This window comes from Hemicordylus capensis, chromosome 5 (genome assembly GCF_027244095.1).
Source record: "Hemicordylus capensis ecotype Gifberg chromosome 5, rHemCap1.1.pri, whole genome shotgun sequence".
NCBI lineage: Eukaryota > Metazoa > Chordata > Lepidosauria > Squamata > Cordylidae > Hemicordylus > Hemicordylus capensis.
Window position 1 is genome coordinate 228,321,620 of NC_069661.1, and position 22,114 is coordinate 228,343,733.

The 22,114-nt window shown below is 46.6% G+C and overlaps 1 protein-coding gene across 7 annotated transcripts in view; it reads left to right on the forward strand.

Annotated features, from left to right (window-relative positions):
- HIPK2 (homeodomain interacting protein kinase 2) overlaps nucleotides 1-22,114 on the forward strand; it is a 232,468-nt gene that overhangs the window by 199,147 nt on the left and 11,207 nt on the right. For all 7 annotated transcript variants that reach the window (XM_053256747.1, XM_053256754.1, XM_053256750.1 and 4 more), the window contains exons 10-12: nucleotides 7,494-7,636; nucleotides 9,401-9,580; nucleotides 16,448-16,729. In XM_053256747.1, coding sequence (XP_053112722.1) covers nucleotides 7,494-7,636; nucleotides 9,401-9,580; nucleotides 16,448-16,729 — 605 coding nt within the window. The remainder of the gene's footprint in view (nucleotides 1-7,493; nucleotides 7,637-9,400; nucleotides 9,581-16,447; nucleotides 16,730-22,114) is intronic.

A 22,114-nucleotide genomic window follows, 5' to 3' on the forward strand; every position in this document is an offset into this window, starting at 1 on the left:
TTTTGTACTATCTCTTAGCCTAGAGAAGAGGTGGGATAGAAACTGAAACAACCAAATGAAAACAGAGCTAGTTGGTTGTTTTTTTAAAAAAGAACATTGACCTGTCAACATTACTAACATAGGTATTTGTAAGCAAGCAAACAATTGTGTTGGCTACTAATTTTTCTGCATTCTGCACATGTTCACAAGGCTATGGCCAAATTCAGACATAACACCAAACCACGGGTAAGTGTACCCGAGGTTGGCAATTCTTACCGTCTGAATGCAGGATTTCTTCCCAACTATGTTTCCATTAGTGCCTCAAAACCTCGATTTGAATCCTTGTTTTCAAGTTGTTTAGGTTGCTGCAGCTGTGGGTCAGCTGGCCCCATTGTGTCATTCGAATTCCGTGCTTGCTGTTTGTGCTGAAGCTGTGACCATAGCAAGACCATAGCTGTGACCATAGCTGACCTCCTGTGACCATAGAGAGGGAGGCTTAGAGCAGCTCAGAAATGCATCAGCTCTAGGCAGCCTGCATCTCTCGCTGGCTGTTTCTTGGCAAGAATGCTCCGCCTGCTGTTGCCTAGGAACTCTTCACCTCACCCCTCCCTTCACTGCCTGGCAACAGGCACCCTGCATTCCTAGATTCCTCATTTAAAGGCACATACCCAGAAATTGGCATGAGGGCAGCGGGGGGGGGGGGGCGCACGCACTGGGAGGAGTGTCCCATCCATGTGGCACATAAAAGATAAGAAACCCTCCCTTCAAAAAAAAAAAAATCTAAAAACACCACACTGGACATACAACACAAAAGGGTCCTGTCCCCCCACCCCCGTCCCCACACAGGGCAAGGGCATATGACGTTTTCTTCATATTTTTCTGGGATCTATTTGTAACCAGTGTTTTGGGGTGATTGGCCAGGCCACCCCCTTCTGCTAAATATTAGGAGGAGTCAGTCTCCTGTTTTGAGGGGAAGTATTTCACTCTAAAGGAAAATATTCCCGTAAGAAGTAAAAAGCCATTTTTCTGGGGACCAGAATTGACCCTGACAGAAGAACTCTTCTGTCTGCTTGCAAGAGGTATTGAGGTCTGTGCCTCCTTGCCTGCTTACGTGCAGTTTGGTGTTATTTCTGAATTTGGCCTATGAGACCATATTCTGTCATTCCTGGCGGGGTCATGGCCAAGCTGATTGCCTGGCTTCTAGGATACAACCCATCAGCCCAATGGTGGACTCTTCTTCTGCAGAGGTTTTCAAACAAGAGCCATCTGTCAGGGATGTTGTAGCAGTTTTCTGCACTGAGCAGAGCTGGACTAACATTCTGTGAGCAAGCATAATTCAAAAGATGCAGTTTCCCCCATCATAATGCTGTTGTGTAGTAGAAAGTGGTATGTTCTGAATGTTTAGGAACATAGGAAGCTGCCTTATACCGAGTCAGACCATTGGTCCATCTAGCTCAATATTGTTTACATAAACTGGCAGTGGCTTCTCCAAGGTTACAGGCAGGAGACTATCTCATCCCTATCTTGAAGATGCCAGGGAGGGAGCTTGGAACCTTCTGCATGCAAGAATGCAGATGCTCTTCCCGGAGTGGCTCCACCCCCTAAGAGGAATATTCTACAGTGCTCACACATGTAACCTCCCATTCATATGCAAGCAGGGTGGACCCTGCATAGCAAAGGGGACAATGCATGCTTGCTACCACAAGATCAGCTCTCCTCCCATGACTAATATTATGTGAATTAACATTTAGAGCTGGACTAACATTCTGTGAACAAGCAAAATTCAACAGGTGCAGTTTCCCTATCACAATGCTATTGTGCAGTACAAAGCGGTACCTGTTGAATACTTGCCTGTCATGCATCTGTTAAAGGTGCATTGCCTCTGGCAAGAGCAAAACAACACGGAAGCCCTGTTTCATATCTCTGCTGCTGTGGAATATTAACTTCTGAACTCATAAGAGTGGTGGTAGCTAGAAGCTGAGAGGTTAAAGCTGGTATATCATCTTCATAGATGTTGATTGCACGAAATGTGATATGAAAGTCAGATGAAGTGTGTTGCATGTAATTCCTAGAGCACGTGGTGAAAAACCAGCCCTCACATTCAACCTCTCAGGGTGTGTTTTCACCCACATGAGGCAAGTATATCAGTTTGCTTATCTACAGACAGGTGAGAGAAGGCTCTGGTTCCACTCTTTGCAAAGTTAGCAGGAGCTTCTTTAAGAAACAGAGCTGACCGAGGAGCCTGTGTTCTTGGACCCCACCAGACTCTGGTCTGAGGAGTATCCTGGGGGTGGGTGGGTGGTCCAAGTTCTGCACCAAAACCCCCGAAATTCTGTGCTCTAAATAAATTATGTAAATTATGCAAAATGAAAGTGAGTGGATTTTCTTTGTTTTGGTTGTGCTCCTAATGTTGTCCCAGTGGTGGCTCAGGGCCTCTGTGCCTGAGGCAGGGTACCAAGCACTGTCCCCATATGTGTGCATCCTCTTCCCCTTCTCCCACCCCCCATAAAAGCAGGAGGTAGGAGGGCATCTTTCCACCTCACTGGTGCCCCGCCACTAATCTGCTGCCTGAGGTGACCACTTCAACTCGCCTTATGGAAGGGTTGCCCCTGTTCTCTCCTAAAGAACTTTTCAAATTTGCCAAGGTTAAAGTTTCCAAAGAGAAGAAAATGAAGATTGGTGATGTGGTAGATTGGACAGCAAATAGCAGCTCTCCAGGGTTTCAGACAGGGGTTTTTCCAAGCCCTGATTATTGCTTGATTGCTTGATTAAGTGCCATCAAGTCGGTGTAGACGCTTAGCGACCACATAGATAGATTCTCTCCAGGCCCTACCTAAACTGAAAATGGGGTTTCTGCCTGCAAACTGGGTCCTCCACTACTGAAGCTATGTTCCCTTTCCAAGACTGCTGCTCCTTTTTTCTTTATAGAATAAGGAGGGTTGGGTTTGGCCCTGACTATTTTGAAGGGTTTGGGCAGTTGCTGCCCAACCTAAGACCTGCTTTTCTTGACCAAGAGCTAGAAATTTGCTTTATATAAAGGAAAAGAGAGTGAGAGCACAGAAATCTACACAGTTCCTTTTTCCTCCTGGGCATCCAACAAAGTAAAACTTTGGCTCTGAGGTCCAGGGGAACAGGAATGAAGCTTGGGACCCTTTGTGCTGAACCCCATCCATGATTTTGTGGATTTCTTTGACTGTTTACGGATCACTTGAACTCCCAGGAGCTCTTGCCATGGGGATGGAAGGTGCCCCAGGGATAGATCAACCTGTGTCCTACGTACCCTTGTTCATTTAAGTCCTAGCAAAATCGATTCCCAATTTCCTGAAGACCTGAGTCTTTGAAATGGTTCATATTCAGAGTGAGCATGCCTTATTCGGAGCACAAAATGTGAGGTTCCTTGGTGGAACATTTAGGCCTTTTTGACTTAAGCGTAGGGTGCTGAAATCCCTGGGTATGAATCTGCCGTACTTGGATTCCAGGAGCAAACCAATCTTGTTGCACATCCATTTCTGAAGGGATTAAGTTGCCCTGCCGTGTCATGTGAGGGAAATCCAAATGGGACCTACTTGTAAAATATTATACGACTCTAAAACTTAGTCATTGGAACAAGATGTCACTTGCACATGTCTTAGGTGACAAAAGTGCACAGAACGATGCTTACACAGCAGCGTGGCTGCTCAGCTCACAGGGGACAGGTGCAAAAGCTTTGGCGCTACCTAGCATCAATTTAGAAAAAAACAGGACTAAACACTAGTTTGATATGGCCTCAATATTCCATGGTCCTAGATGGCCAGGTGTTTAGATACCTCCCTAATAATAATGTCATTATCTGTACTAGTTTACAGAGTTTCCACTTCCATTGCTTTGCTCAAGCCACTGAAGTCTAATGTAGGTAACTTCTCAGATGTACCATGTATAGCCCAATGCTGTGTGTGTGTACTCAGAAGTAAGTCCCACTGAGTTCAGTGGGACTTGCAGCTTGATGCTAGTCACATTAACTTGGGAGTTGCCAGGTTGAATCCCCGCTAGTATGTTTCCCAGACTATGGGAAACACCTATATCGGGCAGCAGCAATATAGGAAGATGCTGAAAGGCATCATCTCATACTGCACGGGAGGAGGCAATGTTAAACCCCTCCTGTATTCTATCAAAGACAACCACAGGGCTCTGTGGTTGCCAGGAGTCAACACCAACTCAACGGCACACTTTACTTTACTTTAAGGTCCTCCGAATTCAGTGGGACCTACTTCTGAGTATATAGGAGCACACTGTATAGTTTCATTTCTACACACTCTTACTCAGGAGTATGTAATCCTGTACATACTTACTTGAGAAACCCACTGAGGTCAGCATATTACATCCAAGTAATTATGCATATGGAGTCCAGTGCTGTGCACATTTATTGGGGAGTATGCCCCACTGAACATAGGGAATCTTATTTTTGAGTAGACATGTGTATGTTCAGGCTGTGCAGCTGAAATCCTAAGTCTATTTATAACCTGATCCTGTGGTATTTACCTGGAAGTAAATTCAGGTCAGTGAGACTTTCTTTCAGTTAAGTGTGCATACTGTAGGTTTGCAGCTGTACTAGGAAGTAAATCACATTTCTTGTTTCCTTTGTGTCTGGTAAGAATTGTTCATGTACATATATAATTTTAAGCACTAGCAATTTTGTCTTCACAGCTCTCTTTCAAAAAACATTGGTTGCAAGTTTTATTTCTTTATTAAAATCAACCAACCAATCAATTAATTATATTTGTACACCGCCCCAGATTTCCATCTCTGGGCTGCTTACATTAATATAAAACAAATTAAAACAGGACTTAAAACCTTAAAACAATTTAAAGCCACAAGTTTTAAAACCACTAGTTAAAAGCTTGGTTGAATAAATGTGTATTTAAACATTTTTTAAAGTTGTCAGAGATGGGAGGCTCTTAATTCAGCAGGGAGCGCATTCCAGAATCTCAGGGTGGCAGCAGAGAAGGTCTGTCCCTGTGTAGCCACCAAACGAGCTGGTGGCAACTGCAGATGAACCTCTCCTGATGATCTCAATAGGCGATAGGGCTCATAGTGAAGAAGACATTCTCTTAAATACCCTGGGCATAAGCTGTTAAGGGCTTTATAGGTTATAACAAGCACCTCGTTTTTGCCCGGAAACGTATTGGTAGTCAGTGCAGTTCTTTTAATATAGGAGTAATATGGTCTCTTCGAGATGACCCAGAGACCAACCTGGCTGCCACATTTTATACCAACTGCAGTTTCCGGACTACATACAAAGGCAGCCCCACATAGAGCACCTCCAGACTCAGAGGCATGAAGCCTCTCAATGCCCGTTGCAGGGGAGCAACAGCAAGAGAGAAGGCATGCCCTCACCTCTTGCCTGTGGGCTCCCCTGAGGCATCTGGTGGGCCACTGTGTGAAACAGGATGCTGGATTAGATAGGCCTTGGGCCTGATCCAGCAGGACTGCTCTTAGGTTCTTATGTAGAGTGCATTACAGTAGTCAAGTCTGGAGGTTACCAGTTTATATACCACTGAGGTCGTTTATCTCAAGAAAAAAATGGACACAAGTGCCGTATCAGCTGAAGCTGACAGAAAGCACTTCTGGCCACTGCTTCAACCTGAGGCACCAGGGAGAGATTTGGCTGAGTTGTGTTGGCTTTCAAGCTGGTTATTTCCTCTTGAGTTTACTGCACTTTACATTTCTTCTTGTCTATAACTAACCAAGCCATGACTGTTGCCTTTGAATCTGTCATTTGTAATGTTTCTGCGGACTTCTATTCAATCTGTTTCATGCTATATAGTTCTGAAGTTCGTTGTGTGTGTTTTTTAAGCCAAACCTTGTATAGGCCTAGTATAGAGTTTCTGAAGTGCTTATTTTAAAAGCCAGGCCTCATATAAGCTTACTATATAGAATTTCCATGCCCAGGGGCATATCTAGGGTAAGGGAGGCAGGGCACGTGACCCGGGCGCCACTTGAAGGGGGCGCCATTTTTCAATTTTTTTAAAAAATGGCTGCCAAAAACAAAATGGTCACCATGCATGCTCAAATGGCCTCTGTGAGGCCCTAGGCCATGCCAGGCCTCACAGAGGCCATTTGAGCATGCGCGGTGACCATTTTGTTTTCAGCGGCCATTTTTAAAAAATATATATTTTAGGAAATTGCCACTGCACATGCTCAAATGGTCCCTGTGAGGCTCTAGAGGCCAGCGGTGGGGGGACCTTTGCAGGACCCCCCATGGCTTTTAGGAAGCCCGCTGAAGGGGCTACAGGTAATTTTTTAAAAAAATAATAATATAAGTCGCTGTACACATATTCAGATATATGACTTGCATGTGACCTTCAGACTTGTAGTTTTCAGCTGATATTATGGTAAAGTTATTTGAAAGATGGGTGTGAGAAGTTTGGACAGGGGGCACAATTTCAGTGCTTGCCCTAGGCGCTATTTTCCCTAGATACGCCTCTGGCCATGCCCCACGGAATTCCGGGTTTCACCCGGATTTTAAGCATTTCACCCGGATTGCTTAGCCCACCCAGATTCAGCTGGATTTCAGCTGCCTTCCTGCCTTCCTTCCTTTCTTTCTTTCAAGCTAAGGTCTAGCCCTTGTGGAAGCAGAGTTATGGAGCAAAACGTGCAGTCACTATTCTGCTCAAAAATCATTTTAAAACCAATTTAAATAATATGCAAATTAGGCACCTGGATTTGGGAAGCCAGAATATGGCAACCCTAATACTATATGGTTTCTGAAGTGCTTTTTTTTTTTTTAAAGCTAGGCCTTGTATGGGCTTACTCAGTGGCGCTCTCACCCCTGGACTTTGGGGCCGAAGTCCAGGGCCTTCAGTCCTCCTGGGGGCCCACAAATCTGCCCTGGTTGGTATGGCTGCTGCTGTCCCACACTGCACTGGGCAGCCGAGTGTAATTATGACCTGTGCCAGATGCTTTAGAGACGGAGCGGGGAGTGCGGAAAGAAATATGTGGGATGGGAATATGTCAAGTTGCGTGTTGAAATGTTTCTGCTAATGCATATTTGCATAAATATACCTGTTTTATATTCTTGCAACCTTGTGAGTCCAGAACTTGGTGTTGTGCCCTCAAGAACTAATACTGCATGTGTGGTGGGGTGTGCGCGCTTAGGGGGATGATGCAGCTGGCAGGCGGGGGGGTGGGAGGGATTCAAAGGCCTTTAGGTCCAGGCTCCAAAATTACCTAGGTGCACCTCTGGGCCTACTATATAGTTTCCAAAGTGCTTTTTAAAAGAAAGCCAGGCCTCATATGGTCCTGCTCTATCATTTCTGAAGTGCTTTTTTTAAAAAGCCAGGCCTTGTATGGGCCTGCTCTAATTACGTTTTTTTAAACCCTGAATTGCTTTTTTTTTTTTAAGCAAGGCCTCATATGGACCTGTTCTATAGTTTCTGAAGTGTTTTCCCACCCCCACCCCTTTTAAGCCAGGCCTAGTGTGGTTTGGCATGGATCTCATGATTGTTACTGAGCACATTTTCGGTTCTGATCCACAGCAAGCCTGGCCTAGTGGGACCCAGCAGATCCTGCTTCCTCCAGCTTGGCAGCAACTGACTGGGGTAGCCACCCACACCTCCGTGCAGCATGCAACTGTCATCCCAGAAACCATGGCAGGGACCCAGCCGCTGGCAGACTGGAGGTAAATGGCAAGGAAAGCCATGCTCTATCTGTGAAGTGCTTGCTCTGTGACTGCTTTGGCACCCAGGCATTTAAAAATAAATAAAAAGCAAAGCAGCAATAGGAAGGCCAGAATACAAATGGATTATCCAGTTATTGAGAAGATGTTTGATGTCAGCTCATAAAGCTGTATGAACCTTGTCACATCAGAGCAGTGTTTAGATGTTTGTCTAAAAGTTAAATCTTTACTAGATGGGAAATAAAAGGGAACCAGAGCCCAATTCACACATTATGTTCAACACCCATATGAGTGTACAGTGCACACAGATGCAGATCTGTACACCGGTACAGTTATTCAAATGTTATGTGTAACGCAGGTACAGCAGTATACTTCCTATCTGTACCATTCATTTGAGAGGCCTCTATCGAGGCTCACTTTTTTAAAAAATGCAGATACATTTGCAGATACAAATGCAGAAATTGAATTAATAATAATAATACAGTCATTCATAACAAAACATGTACTGTATGAGTGTACAGATATATGTACACTCATACAACTTAATGGGCCAGTTCAAAAAAATATCAAGCCCAGCACACATGATGAAGGAGGGAGTATACCAAGAGTGCTCCCACTCATGGACCTCCCAATGCCCTCCTAGAACATCCCTGGATTGCGTGTGTGGGCTATTTAGACAACTATTTGAAGCTCATGTTCAGGGGCCATTCGGACAAACAGCCCCCACGTGTGTTCACTTCTTCACGTGTGTTGTGGCTGGTTTTGTTTGGACTGGCCCAATGTCTGAAAAGGGCTCAAGTTTCTGTGAAATTATCTGAGTCTACTTTGTCATTTGGAAAATGACATACATTTGTCCATAAAATCCAGCGTCAAGAGTCTCTGGTACCTGGAGAATGTTTGGTGGTTGTAAGTCTGTCCAGTTATTTTCTAATGTAACAAGCTGTGGACATGATCTCAACCTCTTTGTACAGTATCTCCAACATGTATCTACATAGCTGGTGGGCTGTTTTGTACTGGCATTATTATTTGTTGGACATTATCCACTATAAAACCAAATTTGTAACCATTGGTTTCTTTCTGAGTCGTCTAAGACTCAGTGCAGCACTTTGCATGAAGGAACCATCCTTGGTCAAAAGAAAGTGCTGCCTTACAACTTTCTAATTTCCTCCCTATCCCAGTGAACTAAACTAATCAGCATAAAAATGTGTTTATACCACAGCCTGCGTATGTGGCTATCATGTGTTTGTGTATGGTTGGCCCTAAGTCCATAGGTTTCATAGCCAAGTGGAAATTGGAGCCTGAGTTGTCCCACTCCTAGTCCAACACTTATACCACACTGGCTCCAGTTACCTCCTGCCTCCGCATTAAAGTTAGTGGAGCTGGATGGACCAATGGTCTGACTCCATATAAGGCAGCTCCCTATGTTCCTAAACTTGGGTTCTCCTCTAGTGCATCTGTCACCAAAAGCTGTATGAAAATCACTTGCATTGTTGTCCCTTCAATCAATATACTCAGATAAAACTAACAGACTCCAAGAAATTCAAATTTGCATGCATGCTGAACACCAAAATAAGAATTGGAGGGCATTTGACATAGCAACAAGAAAAGCAGTTCATGAAAAAAATAAAATAAAAGGCCTGATGTTTGGGCTAAAATATCTTATTGTACAAATAGTGGGATACATTTGTGATTTGTCATTCATTGGTAAACTTTCCCCCCGCAAAAAACATGCAAATGCCTTACTTCTCTGTTTTTCTCTTCTTGCAGAAATACACATGCTCATGGCAGCCATTACAATCCCATCATGCAACAGCCTGCACTTTTAGCAAGTCACGTCACCCTTCCAGCAGCCCAGCCCTTAAATGTGGGTGTTGCTCACGTCATGAGGCAACAACCAACCAGCACCACCTCCTCTAGGAAGAATAAACAGCACCAATCATCAGCAAGGTATACACTAGCGGGGAAAGCACAACATTAGGGAAGGGGACCAGAAAAGCTGCTCCGTGCTGGGCAGGGCTGGTGAAAATATGGGGTTGTTGCCTACTCTGAAATTGTCAGGTTCTGCTCCTCATAGCAAAGGTAAAGCATCACAGGAGACGAAGCTATTGGGTCAGTTCACATGTAGTGCCGAATTTCAGGTTCAGCAGAGTGGCTGGAGCCCTGGGAATGCACATACACCTGAAACCCCATATGTCAAAATTGGTGGATTTGAACTACATGCCCAATCTTGGCATATCTTTCCTGAGACTGGAAGTAGGGGGTGCATGTGTGTTCCCCGGGCTCCAGCTGCTTTGCCAAACCTGAGGTTTAGCGATACATGTGATAAAGGTGAAGTTTGCCGTCAAGTTGATTTTGACTCCTGGTACCCACAGAGCTCTGTGGTTTTCTTTGGTAGAATACAGGAGGGGAGAGCTGGTCTTGTGGTGCAAGCATGACTTGCCCCCTTAGCTAAGCAGGGTATGCCCTGGTTGCATATGAATGGGAGACTTGATGTGTGAGCACTGCAAGATATTCCCCTCAGGGGACGGAGCTGCTCTGGGAAGAGCATCTAGGTTCCAAGTTCCCTCCCTGGCATCTCCAAGATAGGGCTGAGAGAGACTCCTGCCTGCAACCCTGGAGAAGCCGCTGCCAGTCTGTGAAGACAATACTGAACTAGATAGGCCATTGGTCTGACTCAGTATATGGCAGCTTCCTATGTTCCCATGTTCCTATGAGGGGTTTACCATTGCCTTGTCCCACGCAGTATGAGATGATGCCTTTCAGCATCTTTCTATACTGCTGCTGCCCGATATAGTACCAGCGGGGATTTGAACCAGCAACCTTCTGCTTGTTAGTCAAGCATTTCCCCGCTGAGCCACTTTACTATGAGAGGGCATGTGTCCTGCTGAGTCAGAGGGGATTTTCTGAAGGGTGTTTCACACATTACACCTTCAAATGTCCATGCACCTAAAGATGTAGAGTATACACTTGTCAGAGAGCCAGAACTTGGCTGACTTGGTGATGGACCAGATTTGCTTTGAAGAGTGAATGGTCGAAAAATACTGCTATGAAAAACAACTAGTAAAACCTAGATTTCCCCATAACAAAATTGGGTAAGAAGTAGTCAGTGGTCAATCATGCTATATTTGGTAAGGACCTGCCTTCAGGTTTATAGTTGCTATTGTCAGGTAGTCTGCTACAGCATCCGTCCCTCCTGTTCTTAACTTTGGTGGATTGTTCTCAGTGATCTGCATATCCCTGTTATAGTTTTTGATCTACTTACTGGAGCAACTTTTAAAAATGGTTGCTTACCACAGTGGTCACAGATGGGGGTGGGCAAACCAGCAGGTAGAGTATGAATGATGTAACAGTATATTCTTATTTCTGACCCAGAATGTCTCTGATGGAGTTTGAGTATCAAATTATTAGCATGCTCCATAGGCATGGTAAAAGATTCTGCTTTGTTTCCCATGAGAAAATTTGAAAGCCTTTCCAACAGAAGCCCATGCAATCGGACTTGTTTAAATCCATTAAAGTGATGGCTTGGCAAAATTAAAGGATATTGAACCACTTTAAAAGGCCTATTATTGCTGCTTCAGTGGATATCATATCTATCTTTCTATCTCAGATCAGGTTAAATATAAACAGTAGGCTTGTTCTCATGACCAGAAGCGGGGTAGTGGGAGCCTCTGGACAAACTCTAAGTCCCATGCACGCGCCTCATAAATAGTCATGTGTTGGCAAAAATCAAGGGGGTGGGGAGGGAAGTGATGGTAGGCTAGCTGTGATCTGAGTATGATGGGGTGGGACATGCTTTTCTTCCACCTTCAGCACATTGCTGAGTACGCAATGTGGGTTGGCCGCCATTGTCCTACCCAGATTGCAGCTATCACATGATCACTTCCCCTTCCTCCTATCTTGATTTTGGCTGACACACAACCGTTCCTTGGGAGTGTCCATGGAACCTGGAGCCTGGCTGGATGTTCCTCCTACCCAGCTTCTGATTGTAAGAACCAGCCTAGTGTGATGGCAGAAAATGGCTTATGCCTTATATCTCGGATAAGCTCATTAAAGAGAATCATCACTTTTAAAAGGTGCCTTTTTGCTCAGTTAGCAGGGGGAGAGCAACTGGCCCTATCCATCCCTAGCACAGCATCCCTCCAGTGGCTGTTGCTGGTGTATCTCTTATGTTTCTTTTTTAGATTGTGAGCCCTTGGGGACAGGGAGCCATTTTATTTATTTATTTATATCTGTGTAAACTGCTGTACTAACTGCAGTGAGCACTGATAAACTAACTTGGGGTTGTGGCAGGTTGAAGGCCCCTCATGCAGGACACCATTTATCCTAGGGCTGGCCCTGATTTCTATTGTGTGATTGCCATGTGATAACATGCTGTTGTTCCAACGAGTGTAGCATGGTGGCTAAGAAATTGAACGACCAAACTAGGAGTGTGAAGTTTGAATATTGCCTCTAACCTGAACTCACCAGGTGGCCTCCAGTGAACCACTCCCTCTAGGCCCCCACCTGTATATTATGTGGGGATAATAATACTTCCTTAGTGTGGTAAGGGGTTCTCAAACTTGAATCGCCAGATGTTGTTGGACTACAACTCCCATAATCCCCAGCCGCAATGGCCAAATGCTTACTTGCTTCAGAGAACTTGAGATCTGAAGACTTACTTCAGCCCCTGGGTCCAGATCTCACATTCTTTGAAGCAAGTGGGTTAGAATAAGCCGAGATTGTTGGGTTCAAATGTCACAACTAATTCCAGCTTTTCCTAAACCAGGAAGGACATAGATGCTTGCACGGAGATGAGTGAGGTAGCAGTTCCCAAGACTGAAAGAAGTTGCGCAGAGCTCAGCATCCGCAGAGATTCTGTGTGACATCTGAACCCACCCTCCATTTGAACTAGGGCACACCTGACTGGCAGCTCAATGTCTTAGCAGCTATGTGACACCAGATTGCATTCAATGGGTTATTGGTGTCTTTTCAGACTGCTTCCTGCTAGTGTTTTTATTATTTTGTTGTACTCTGTTTTGAGAACTCTTTGTCAGAAGGCAGATTATACATGTTGAAATCCAATTAAATGATGCTGGCAGCGGGGGATCACTGGGCCCGAGGATCATATTTTAGATGGGAAGGGTGGGTGTCGTCATTTGCCATTCTGCAAAATCTGAACGTTGGAATGCTTCTGCAAAAGGAGAAGTCATTAGAGGGCTGGCTGCATCCTCTTTCTGGCACTTTGCACGGCAAAACAAAAGCCCCAGTTCTGGCGCATGACATGGTCTGTCATTGCACAAGCGAAGTGTCTGGCCAGCCATATACAAAACCCCACCCTCCCTTGGTCCTCCCAAGTGGGTGTCGAGGCACTCTGTCAGGGCAGATGCTTGAAACATTTGCATTGCTGCACTGTGCCTCTCTTTTGTGGGTGGAATTTAATCGACGTCTCTGTCAAAACATCACTTTTAATGAACACTAAATCCCTCTTAATAGCAGGGGAAAGACAAGTCAAAACGAATCTCAACTTTGTAAGATGGAGAAGCATGGATTTCTGGCCTGGCTTGATTGAGGCCAGAAGACTTGTAATGAATTTGCAAGCAGTCCCGCTCTGGTTATAAATCTCCTGCTTTAAATCCTGCTTGCTTCTTTGCTGTCCTCCTTTCATTTACTTTGGGTCCCTTCCAGCTCTCCTTGCCCATGTGAAATGTGGAGCAGAGGCTATCCTATGAAAGCCCTGTCAGCCAATAAAACTGGGAACAGATCCTCCTAGCATATCTCAGTGTATCAAACATCCCCCTCCCTCCATGCACATGGTGTTTACACAGGGAAAGAGGAGCAGACCCTGGCAGAATGCATGCTTGCTGCTGCTGTGGCCACTCCTTTGCATTATTGTAGCCAAATGAGTGATGTGCTTCTTTTAAGAGAATACTACTCCGTATTTCTCATTGGTATTCAACAAGCGCCACGAATGCTACTGTGCAGCCATTTGTTATGCAAAGGACTCGGTGCAGTGTGATATGTCCGTAATTCCTCCCTTTGATACCTTCCAGCTAGTCCTTTGTGAGCTTGCAGACCAAACTGAAAATTGAGACAAAGGCTGAACTGCAACATGCTTTTGCCAGAACCCAAACTTTACTTGTTTTTGACTCTTGCACTGTTCTGCTAGTAGGAGGGCCAAGCAATTAAAAAAATAACAAAGTAGAGGAATTTCTCAAACTGCTAGGCAGGCCAGCCCTCCGCAGTGTGAGCAGCTGCTAGGGGAGGGATTGAATGTCTTCTCAGATTGCCTCTTAAGCCCTAATTAGGCATTATGCTGAACACTTGTATGATGAGTGTACAGCATACAGGTACAGATCTGTGCATAGGTACAGTGATTCACATGTTGTGTTGAAGACAGATACAGTAGTACAGTACGTTTTCCATCTGTACCATGCATTTGAGGGACTTGTACCCAGGTTCACTTTTTAAATGAACACAAGTACTGTCATTCCTGCAAAAACATGTACGAGTGTACAGGTACAACATAACATACCTGTACATTCTTGTATGGTGTGTACCTGTACTCTCATACCACATAATATCTAAACAGAGGATTGTAAAGATGGTGCATCATTGGTCTCCATTTGTGGCATTTGAAAGCCTCTGTCCCATGATGAACTTATAATGTGTTAGGGTTTTGAACCAGAAGTCTCGTGGTCTGAGGGTGTGAGCTGGTGAGTAACCTGCAACTGGTGTGCTGCATTTTGCTGAGGCTTGGTTTTTGCAGCAAAGGTTTTGGCCGTGTGCCATTTGTGGAAGACCCTCACTCTTTAACACATTTTCTTCTGCCTGTTCACAGACATTATTTCCACAATCTGCTGATGCTTGTGAAGGGTGAGGAAGGAAACGCCTTCCCCTTGACAGGGCCAATGGGCATATTCCCTTGCATTGAAATGGGATCCATATTCAAATGCACATCCCATTGAAAGGAATGCAGTGCAGAGGAAGGACATCCATGCCTGAGCGTGGATGCTGTCCCTCTGTGCTATATTCATTCCCATGGGATGTGCAGTGAGACACACATCCTGTTGAAAGAAGTGTAGGGAAGAGGAATGACTTCTGCATTTGGAGGCACATCCTCTGCACTGCATTAGGTGTGTGCACGGAACTGGTTCGTGCTTAGCCAGGAGGCAGGGGGCGGCTCTTTTAAGGCATGAAGAGGATGTATCCTTACCTCCCCTGCCATGCTTCCCCCTCCAGCACTGCTTCAGAAACCGCTGGCGCGGGACGGCTGTTTATCCTCTTACCGCCCCGATCAGCATAATACTGAACGTGGCCCACGAGCATGTGGGACACTTCCAGTATTATGCTGACCGAGGCAGCAAGAGGGTATACAGCCGCCCCGCACCAGTGGTTTTTGAAGCCACGCTGGAGGGGACAGCATGCGTTTGAACCAGTTTGAATGCCGGTTTCCGGACCAGTTCAGCATTTTAGGAATAAAATGGCAAATCAGTTCGTGCACATAACTACACTGCATTACTTGCAGTGGGATAGGAATCCCATTGTAAAAGAGGGTCGACCCAGTTTCCTTGGCAAAGGGGAGGATATTCCCTTTCAACACGTGCCTCTTTGCAAAGAGCATTGCACCCTTAGACCAAGTGCACCCTTTCCCCCAGTCCCTGTGATTGACACAAAGCATGAATCCTTTGGATTGGCCAGGCTAGTGTCAATACTGGCTTCTGCTCTTGCTAGTCAGCAGAACAGTCCCTTCAGTTGGCTGCTTTTTCAGCCCCAGTGACAATTAATACTACGACAAATATTTATACACTGCTCTTCAACAAAAGTTCTCAAAGCGGCTTACATAGGTAAATAAATAATAAAGAAGGTAGGCTCTCTGTTCCAAAGGGGCTCACAATCTAAAAAGACACATAAAGGTTGTTCTAATGCCCAAAATAGGAGCGGGGAGGTGGGGAAGGCAGGGATAGAGTTACTTTCCCCCGGGTGATCGTTGCAGTCCTCTTCGGCACACTGGCACGCACCCACATGATCCGCGCTGCTCGCTGGGGGCCAGGAATCATTTTTCTGGCCTTCAGGAATCCCACAAGGCACCGTGCAATGAATGGGGTGCCTTGGGTGATTCCCCCAGTAGTTGGGTGTAGGCGCCCGGCTCTGTGTATGCTTGGGTTAGGGGGCGCACTTGTGCAGAAGCAGTGCACATGAGCAGCCCTACCCAGGTAGGACTACCCTAACCTGGGTAGGGCTACTCATGTGCACAGCTTCATTAGGCAGACACCAGCAACCACCACTGGAGGTGTGAGCAGCCATGCCCAGCTCTAGACCTAATGGAAAGTGTTTGTTCTGCACTCTAGGGTCCCTGTGCACACCTTCCAAGATGGTGCAGAGGCTCAAGCGGGCTTCATTTCCCTTAAAGGAGCTCCCCCTCCCTAGCACTGGGAAAGTGCAGCAGTGCACAGTGAGAACGGTCTTCTCCACCTGGTGCCAAGGAGACTGTGCAGAGCATTCAGCTTTGGCCAAAGCTCCACACAGGCCAAACAATTACTTAGGGAGCCACACTTAGGATTGATGGGGGGCACCACTGGCCCTTGGGCTTTACAATGAAGAACACTGCCTTAGTTTATTTTTCTTCTCCAAGCTAATCATAGCCCGCTTCTTCAACCATTCCTCACAGGACTTGGCTTCCACACCCCTCGCTAGTTAAAAGCGTAAGTTCAGTCCCTCACCAACCAGTGGGGCACTGAAGAAACATAACAAGCATAAAGCCAGACAGGAAACATAAGGAATCCAGACTAAACCACTGGACCAATATGCATTGCATGTCTCTTTTATTGTTTTCAGAAACGTGTCCAACTTTGAGGTGTCCTCCTCGCAGACGATCAGCTCCCCACAGCGGTCTAAGCGCGTCAAGGAGAACACCCCACCTCGCTGTGCCATGGTGCATAACAGCCCCGCCTGCAGCACCTCCGTCACATGCGGGTGGGGTGATGGGGCTTCCAGTACCACACGGGAGCGGCAGCGGCAGACAATAGTCATCCCTGACACGCCTAGCCCTGCAGTCAGTGTGATCACGATCAGCAGCGACACCGATGAGGAGGAGGAGCAGAAACACGCACCCACCAGGTAAGCAGGCGTGGTGGATGGTTTGCGGTTGTGTACATGCATCTACAGGTGCACCTGTGGAAAAAAGAAAGATGGAAAGAATGATGGGATTAGAATTCTGGTACATCTCTGACTGCTGATAGTCACATCTGAAGCTTTCAAGAATAAATATTTCAAGAAGAAAGTGACGAGAGAGGGGGAAATGGAAGAGAGGCTCTTTCTTTCTTTATAGCCACAAAACCCATTTTTATTCCAAGGACGGAGAACTTCACAGTTAGACAAGTTACAGCAGGGGCAGTTTTCGTTTATTTATATAAGCTGTGAAGGCCCATACAACTCTACTGTGTGAAACATATTTCACAGGTGAACCATACACAGTGAAATATTTCAGATGTGAAAGCAGTCTTATTTATGCTTCACCTGCTTTTTATGGGAAAGCATGACATACAATAGAATCGTCAACGTCAACATTCAGCCTGAGATGGATTAGTGGAGCTCCCTGTTCCACTGCTCTGTCCCAGGCCCAAGCACTCACCTTGTACACTTGCACTCTTCTGCCCAGATCCATCTCCCCATTAATTTCAGCAAAGAGAGCCAATCGAAGAATATATTCCTCTGCATACATTCCGGCAAATGTTGAAGTCTGTGAGGCTGTTCTCATGGCCAGTCCTGCCTGGGTAAGACAGTGCCAGCTTGGGTAGGGCTGGTTGTGAGAAGTGCCAGGATTGCTTCCAATCCTGCATTCCTCCCCCAGAGAGCCCACTTTTGTACCCATGCGAAATGTGAGGTAGGATGACATGCCTGTGTGCCTCCTACCTCACACCTGGGTCATGTGGGTGCTCAGGCTGCCAGGAGCTCCTTTTGGGCTGCCTGAAGCCATACTTACCATAGAGCTGGGGGGAAGGAGCGGCCTGGTAGCTGGGAGATATCTCAGTGTACCATGCTGATTGTGTGGTGCATTGTGGTATATCTGGCGGCTAGGCTTACTTCCCACCGCCTCTCCTTTGGCATGCCACTCACTGCCCTGACACTCGTGTGGCTGCGTGGGCGGCACAGCCCTTTTCGTGCCCTAGATTGTTTGGAGGAAGGTAGGTAGGATCCTGTCTCCCTTCCAGCCCTCCCTTTATCTGGTGTAATAGGTAGCGAGCCAGATTTGACCATGGAGACCTGGGTTCAAATCCCTGCAAAGAGGCTGTCCTCATGTGCAGCCTAACCCAGACTAGGGAAGCCTAGCCTGGGTTAGGCTGCACGTGAGAACCACTGGGATTGGGTCCGATCCCGGCAGGACATCACCGCCTAGCCCGGCTTTTTAGCCGAGCTTAAGGAAGCGAGCGCTCCCTTAACCTGGGCTTCCTGCTCGTGTGTGAGCGAGGGCTGCTTCCAGCCCAGCCACAAAAGGAGATGGGCGCCTAGAGCGCCTGTCTCCTGGGGGAATCTCCCAATGCATTGTGCATGCTGCACTGTGCATTGCGAGATATCCATAGGCTGGGACGCATCGCCCCAGCCTCCGGAACTCTGCAGTGCTGCTAGTCTAGGAGCATGGTCCACGCTCCCAGAAACAAGTGATCTCTCATCTGGGGCAAAGGTGAGTTTAATCAGCCTTCCTGCCTGCTGCCCTGCCCTGTCATGTGAATGACCTCAAAGAATCAGAAAACTGTTTCCAGGGGGAGGGCAGAGAAGTAGCTTGTTTTGTTTTGTTTTGTTTTGTTTTGTTTTGTTTTGTTTTGTTTTGTTTTGATGACCCAATTAGATTCTGGAGGAAGTCACCCATTGCTAGTGATACAGAAAAAATTCTTGTACATGAAATAAAATGTAGATCTACAGAATCTATACTTGTTTATAAGATAACTAACATATATTCCTTTCTTAGGCTGCAGTCTTAAAGTACTGTATGCTTATGAGGAAGTAAGTCTTATTGAACTTTGTGTGGCATTCTTCTGTAAAGGTTTAGGGCTGAGCTGTAAAAGAAAAAGAAAATCAATATATGAGATACATCCAGCACTTCAAGAAGTACTATAAGAAAATATTTTCCTTTCATTAAGAAGTTGATTGTATTTTAATCCACCATTTTTATGCATGCAGTTTGTGTAACGGTTTTTAAATCAATAGACATTTACAAACATTGTCAATTCTCACTGTATGAAAAATTGTCAACTGGGTCTTCCATAGGAGAACCTCCAAATATAATGTAATAAAAGGGTGCCACCTAGTGGAGACAATTCTTAAGTGTAGTATGAGAAGACAGGCCATAATGTTTAAGTATGTGTTAGGGGTGCACATGAACCGCCCGATGCTGAACCGGTTTGCCTCAAACCAGGCCAGTTTGGTGGCTCAATTGCAAACCAAACCGCAGGCAGTTTGGTCTGCAATCAGAACGAATCAAGCTGGTTATGGCGGACCAGTTCAGTGTTGAATGGGCAACAGTGTGGGGGGCAGCAAGAGAGGCAGTTAAAGGGTCTTACCCACTCAATGTGGCTTTCAGCACCACCACTCCCCCCCCCCAGGTACAGCCCATAGCCCAGTCACCCTCTGTGAACACTCTTTTAGCAAGCTGCCCATGCAGTTGCAGTGCATTCCACAGAGGCTGGAATCACATTGCTGCTGCCATTGGGCAGCTTGCTAAAAGAGAATTTGCAGTGCGCAACTGGGCTATGGGTTGCGCTGGGCGAATGGGCAGGTAAAACTCTTTGGCTGCCTCTCTTGCTGCCACCCACCCAGCTTCTCCCAGGACCCCTGCTTGTAACAAATTCAGACTGAATTCGAACTGAACTGTGTGTGGCCGAACCGGTTCGGTCGAACTGACCGTCCAGTCCAGTCCGTTTGACCAAACCAGTTTGACAGTTTGAGTGGCTATACGTGTAAAGGGTAATCCGTTGAGGATTCCTGAATTGGAACTGAATTTGAACCAAACCATGGTTTTGGGTTTGTGCACATCCCTAGTAAGTTTAGATTAGATGAGTGTTGTGGATTTGCAAAGGGCAAACTTAAGTACTCTGCTATTCAGATTCTAGTTTTGTATTTCACAAATAGTAATGCCTTTGTTGTAACTAGAGCTCTTCTTATGTCTTATGGTATTCTCTGCCATCGAATGTGGCGTTCTGCGGAATGGCCCCCAGCTTGGATGGCTTTCAAAGGGGATTTGTCAAATTCATGGAGAACAAGTATATCAATGACTGCTAGTCTTGATGTCTATAAGCGACCTCCAAGTTCAGAGGCAGGCTGTGCCTCTGAATACCAGTTGCAAGGAAGCAACAGCAGGAGTGGGGTGGGGGGCGGCCTTCATCTCCACCTTCCTAGGGGCATCTGGCAGGCCACTGTGGGATAGAGGAGGCTGGACTAGATGGGCCTTGGGCCTGATCCAGCAAGGTTCTTTTTATGCAGGGAGTTTTAATGCGACAGCTGGAGGGCTGAAGTTGATCACTCCTGCTAGGGTCTCTCCGGCAGTCTGACCTAGAGCCATGGACTTCCTGCTGCTCTTTGTGGCGTGAGCTGGGTTAGTGGTGTCACCAGGACAATGCCACTGGAGATGTGGCTCGATCCAGTCGTGGCGAATGCTGACAATTGTCAGCAGTGTCAGCATCCATGTGCCTTGTGCAAGTGACTCCGCCGCCACCACCACTTCTGGGACAAGGTCCTGCAACCCCTCCCCAAACTGCATCTCCATCGACGCCCTGCTGGTGCTGCTCACTCGGCTCACACCACACACAGCAGCAGGTTGGGTTTTTTTTTTGCTCTACTCTGCTTTCCTGACTTGGAGCCCCATTTCTAGAGGCATCAGCAGGTCAGCTGGAGGTATCCTGATAAGAATTCACTCACTTGCCTACTTAAAAAACAACAACCCACTGATCTTCCAGGCATCTGTCAGATTCTTTTCAACAGCACTCAAACACAGACCCACGAGTATAATCCTAGTCATGTGGTGGTGAAGACCCACTTCTCCCACTGCAGCTCAGCAGTGCCTTAGCGTCTCTTTGCATGGCTCCCCCACCTTTCTTTCTTTCTTTTTTTTTTTTGAGCTACAACTTCCCACTTGATTAAGTATTTCTGAAACTAACAAGGGCTGACAGTGGAAGCCAATAAAGTAAATATAGAACAGAAGCCACATGATCCTGGGGGAGCATAAATCATGGGGAAGTAGGCAAGCGAGAGAACATTGGTGGGTGAGTGACACGCAGGGGCGGTGGACCTGCAGCAATCACTCTGCACTGGGTGGGCAAAGGATAATTTCATATCCTGCCAGCTCTACCATCGCAGAATGTGGCAGGGAGGAATGATTGAAAGGATCTGCCCTTCATGTGTTGATACTTGCAAGGGAAAAGAGAATCTAACGCAACAAGCAAGGATGCAGCTGCTTCTAACAGTTGATGCTGAAGAGAAAAACAGCAGCAGTAGTGAGAGTCCACCCTGCCCCACCCCACCACCCCCATGTTTCACTAAGGGCTGCTTCACACATTAGGAACATAGAAAACTTACACCAAGTCAGACCATTGGTCCATCCAGCTCAGTATTGTCTACACCAGGGATTCTCAACGTTGGGTCCCCAGATGTTCTTGAACTTCAGCTCCCATAATCCCCAGCCCCAGTGGCATTTGTTTGGGGATTATGGGAGTTGAAGTCCAAGAACATTCAGGGACCCAACGTTGAGAATCCCTGGTCTACACTGACTGGCAGCAGCTCTCCAAGCTTTCAGGCCTGAGTCTCTCCCCAGCCCTACCTGGAGGTACCAGGGATTGAACTGGGACCTTCTGCATACAAAGCAGATGCTCTTCCACTGAGCAACGGCCCCATTACATTATAGTTGTTAGAATGTGTATCCCTGAAATATGTAAACTGTGTACCTGATAAATATGTATTTGCAAACCCATGGATCACTACAAGTGCATTTGTCAGGGCATCATGCTTGGCTGCAGCACGCCGTGTTGTATGTACAGCCAGTGGCAAACGTGGCTTCTCCACTGAGTCAAGTGTGAACTGGCCCTGAGCTCTTGCAAATGGAGGGGGCACAGCAACTGCCCTGTTTTAGTCTGTTGTTTATTCTGGTTGGTGGGGCCAACTTTTCTCTGGCTAGAGAATAGAAAGTGACTAGAGGAGGGACACTAGCATGGAATGGGGAGGGAACGGCTCACCTGCCTGCTCAGGGGCAAAGCTTATGGTGCAACTTGGGCCAGTCAGTGAAGCTGTTCACACAAGCAGCTGAGCCCAGGATTGGGCAGCCCAGCCTGGGCTTGGCTGCCTATGTGAAGCGCCAGGATCGAGCCCAATCCCAGCACTGCCTCGGACCCAAGCCTGGGAATGTACTCCAGGCTTTAACCTGGGCTTCAGGGCACAAGCACCCCCTTAACCCCAGGTTTGAGGCTGTGTGTGTGCATGGGCGGCAAGAGCCCCCAGCTGAGGGAGGGTCCCTCA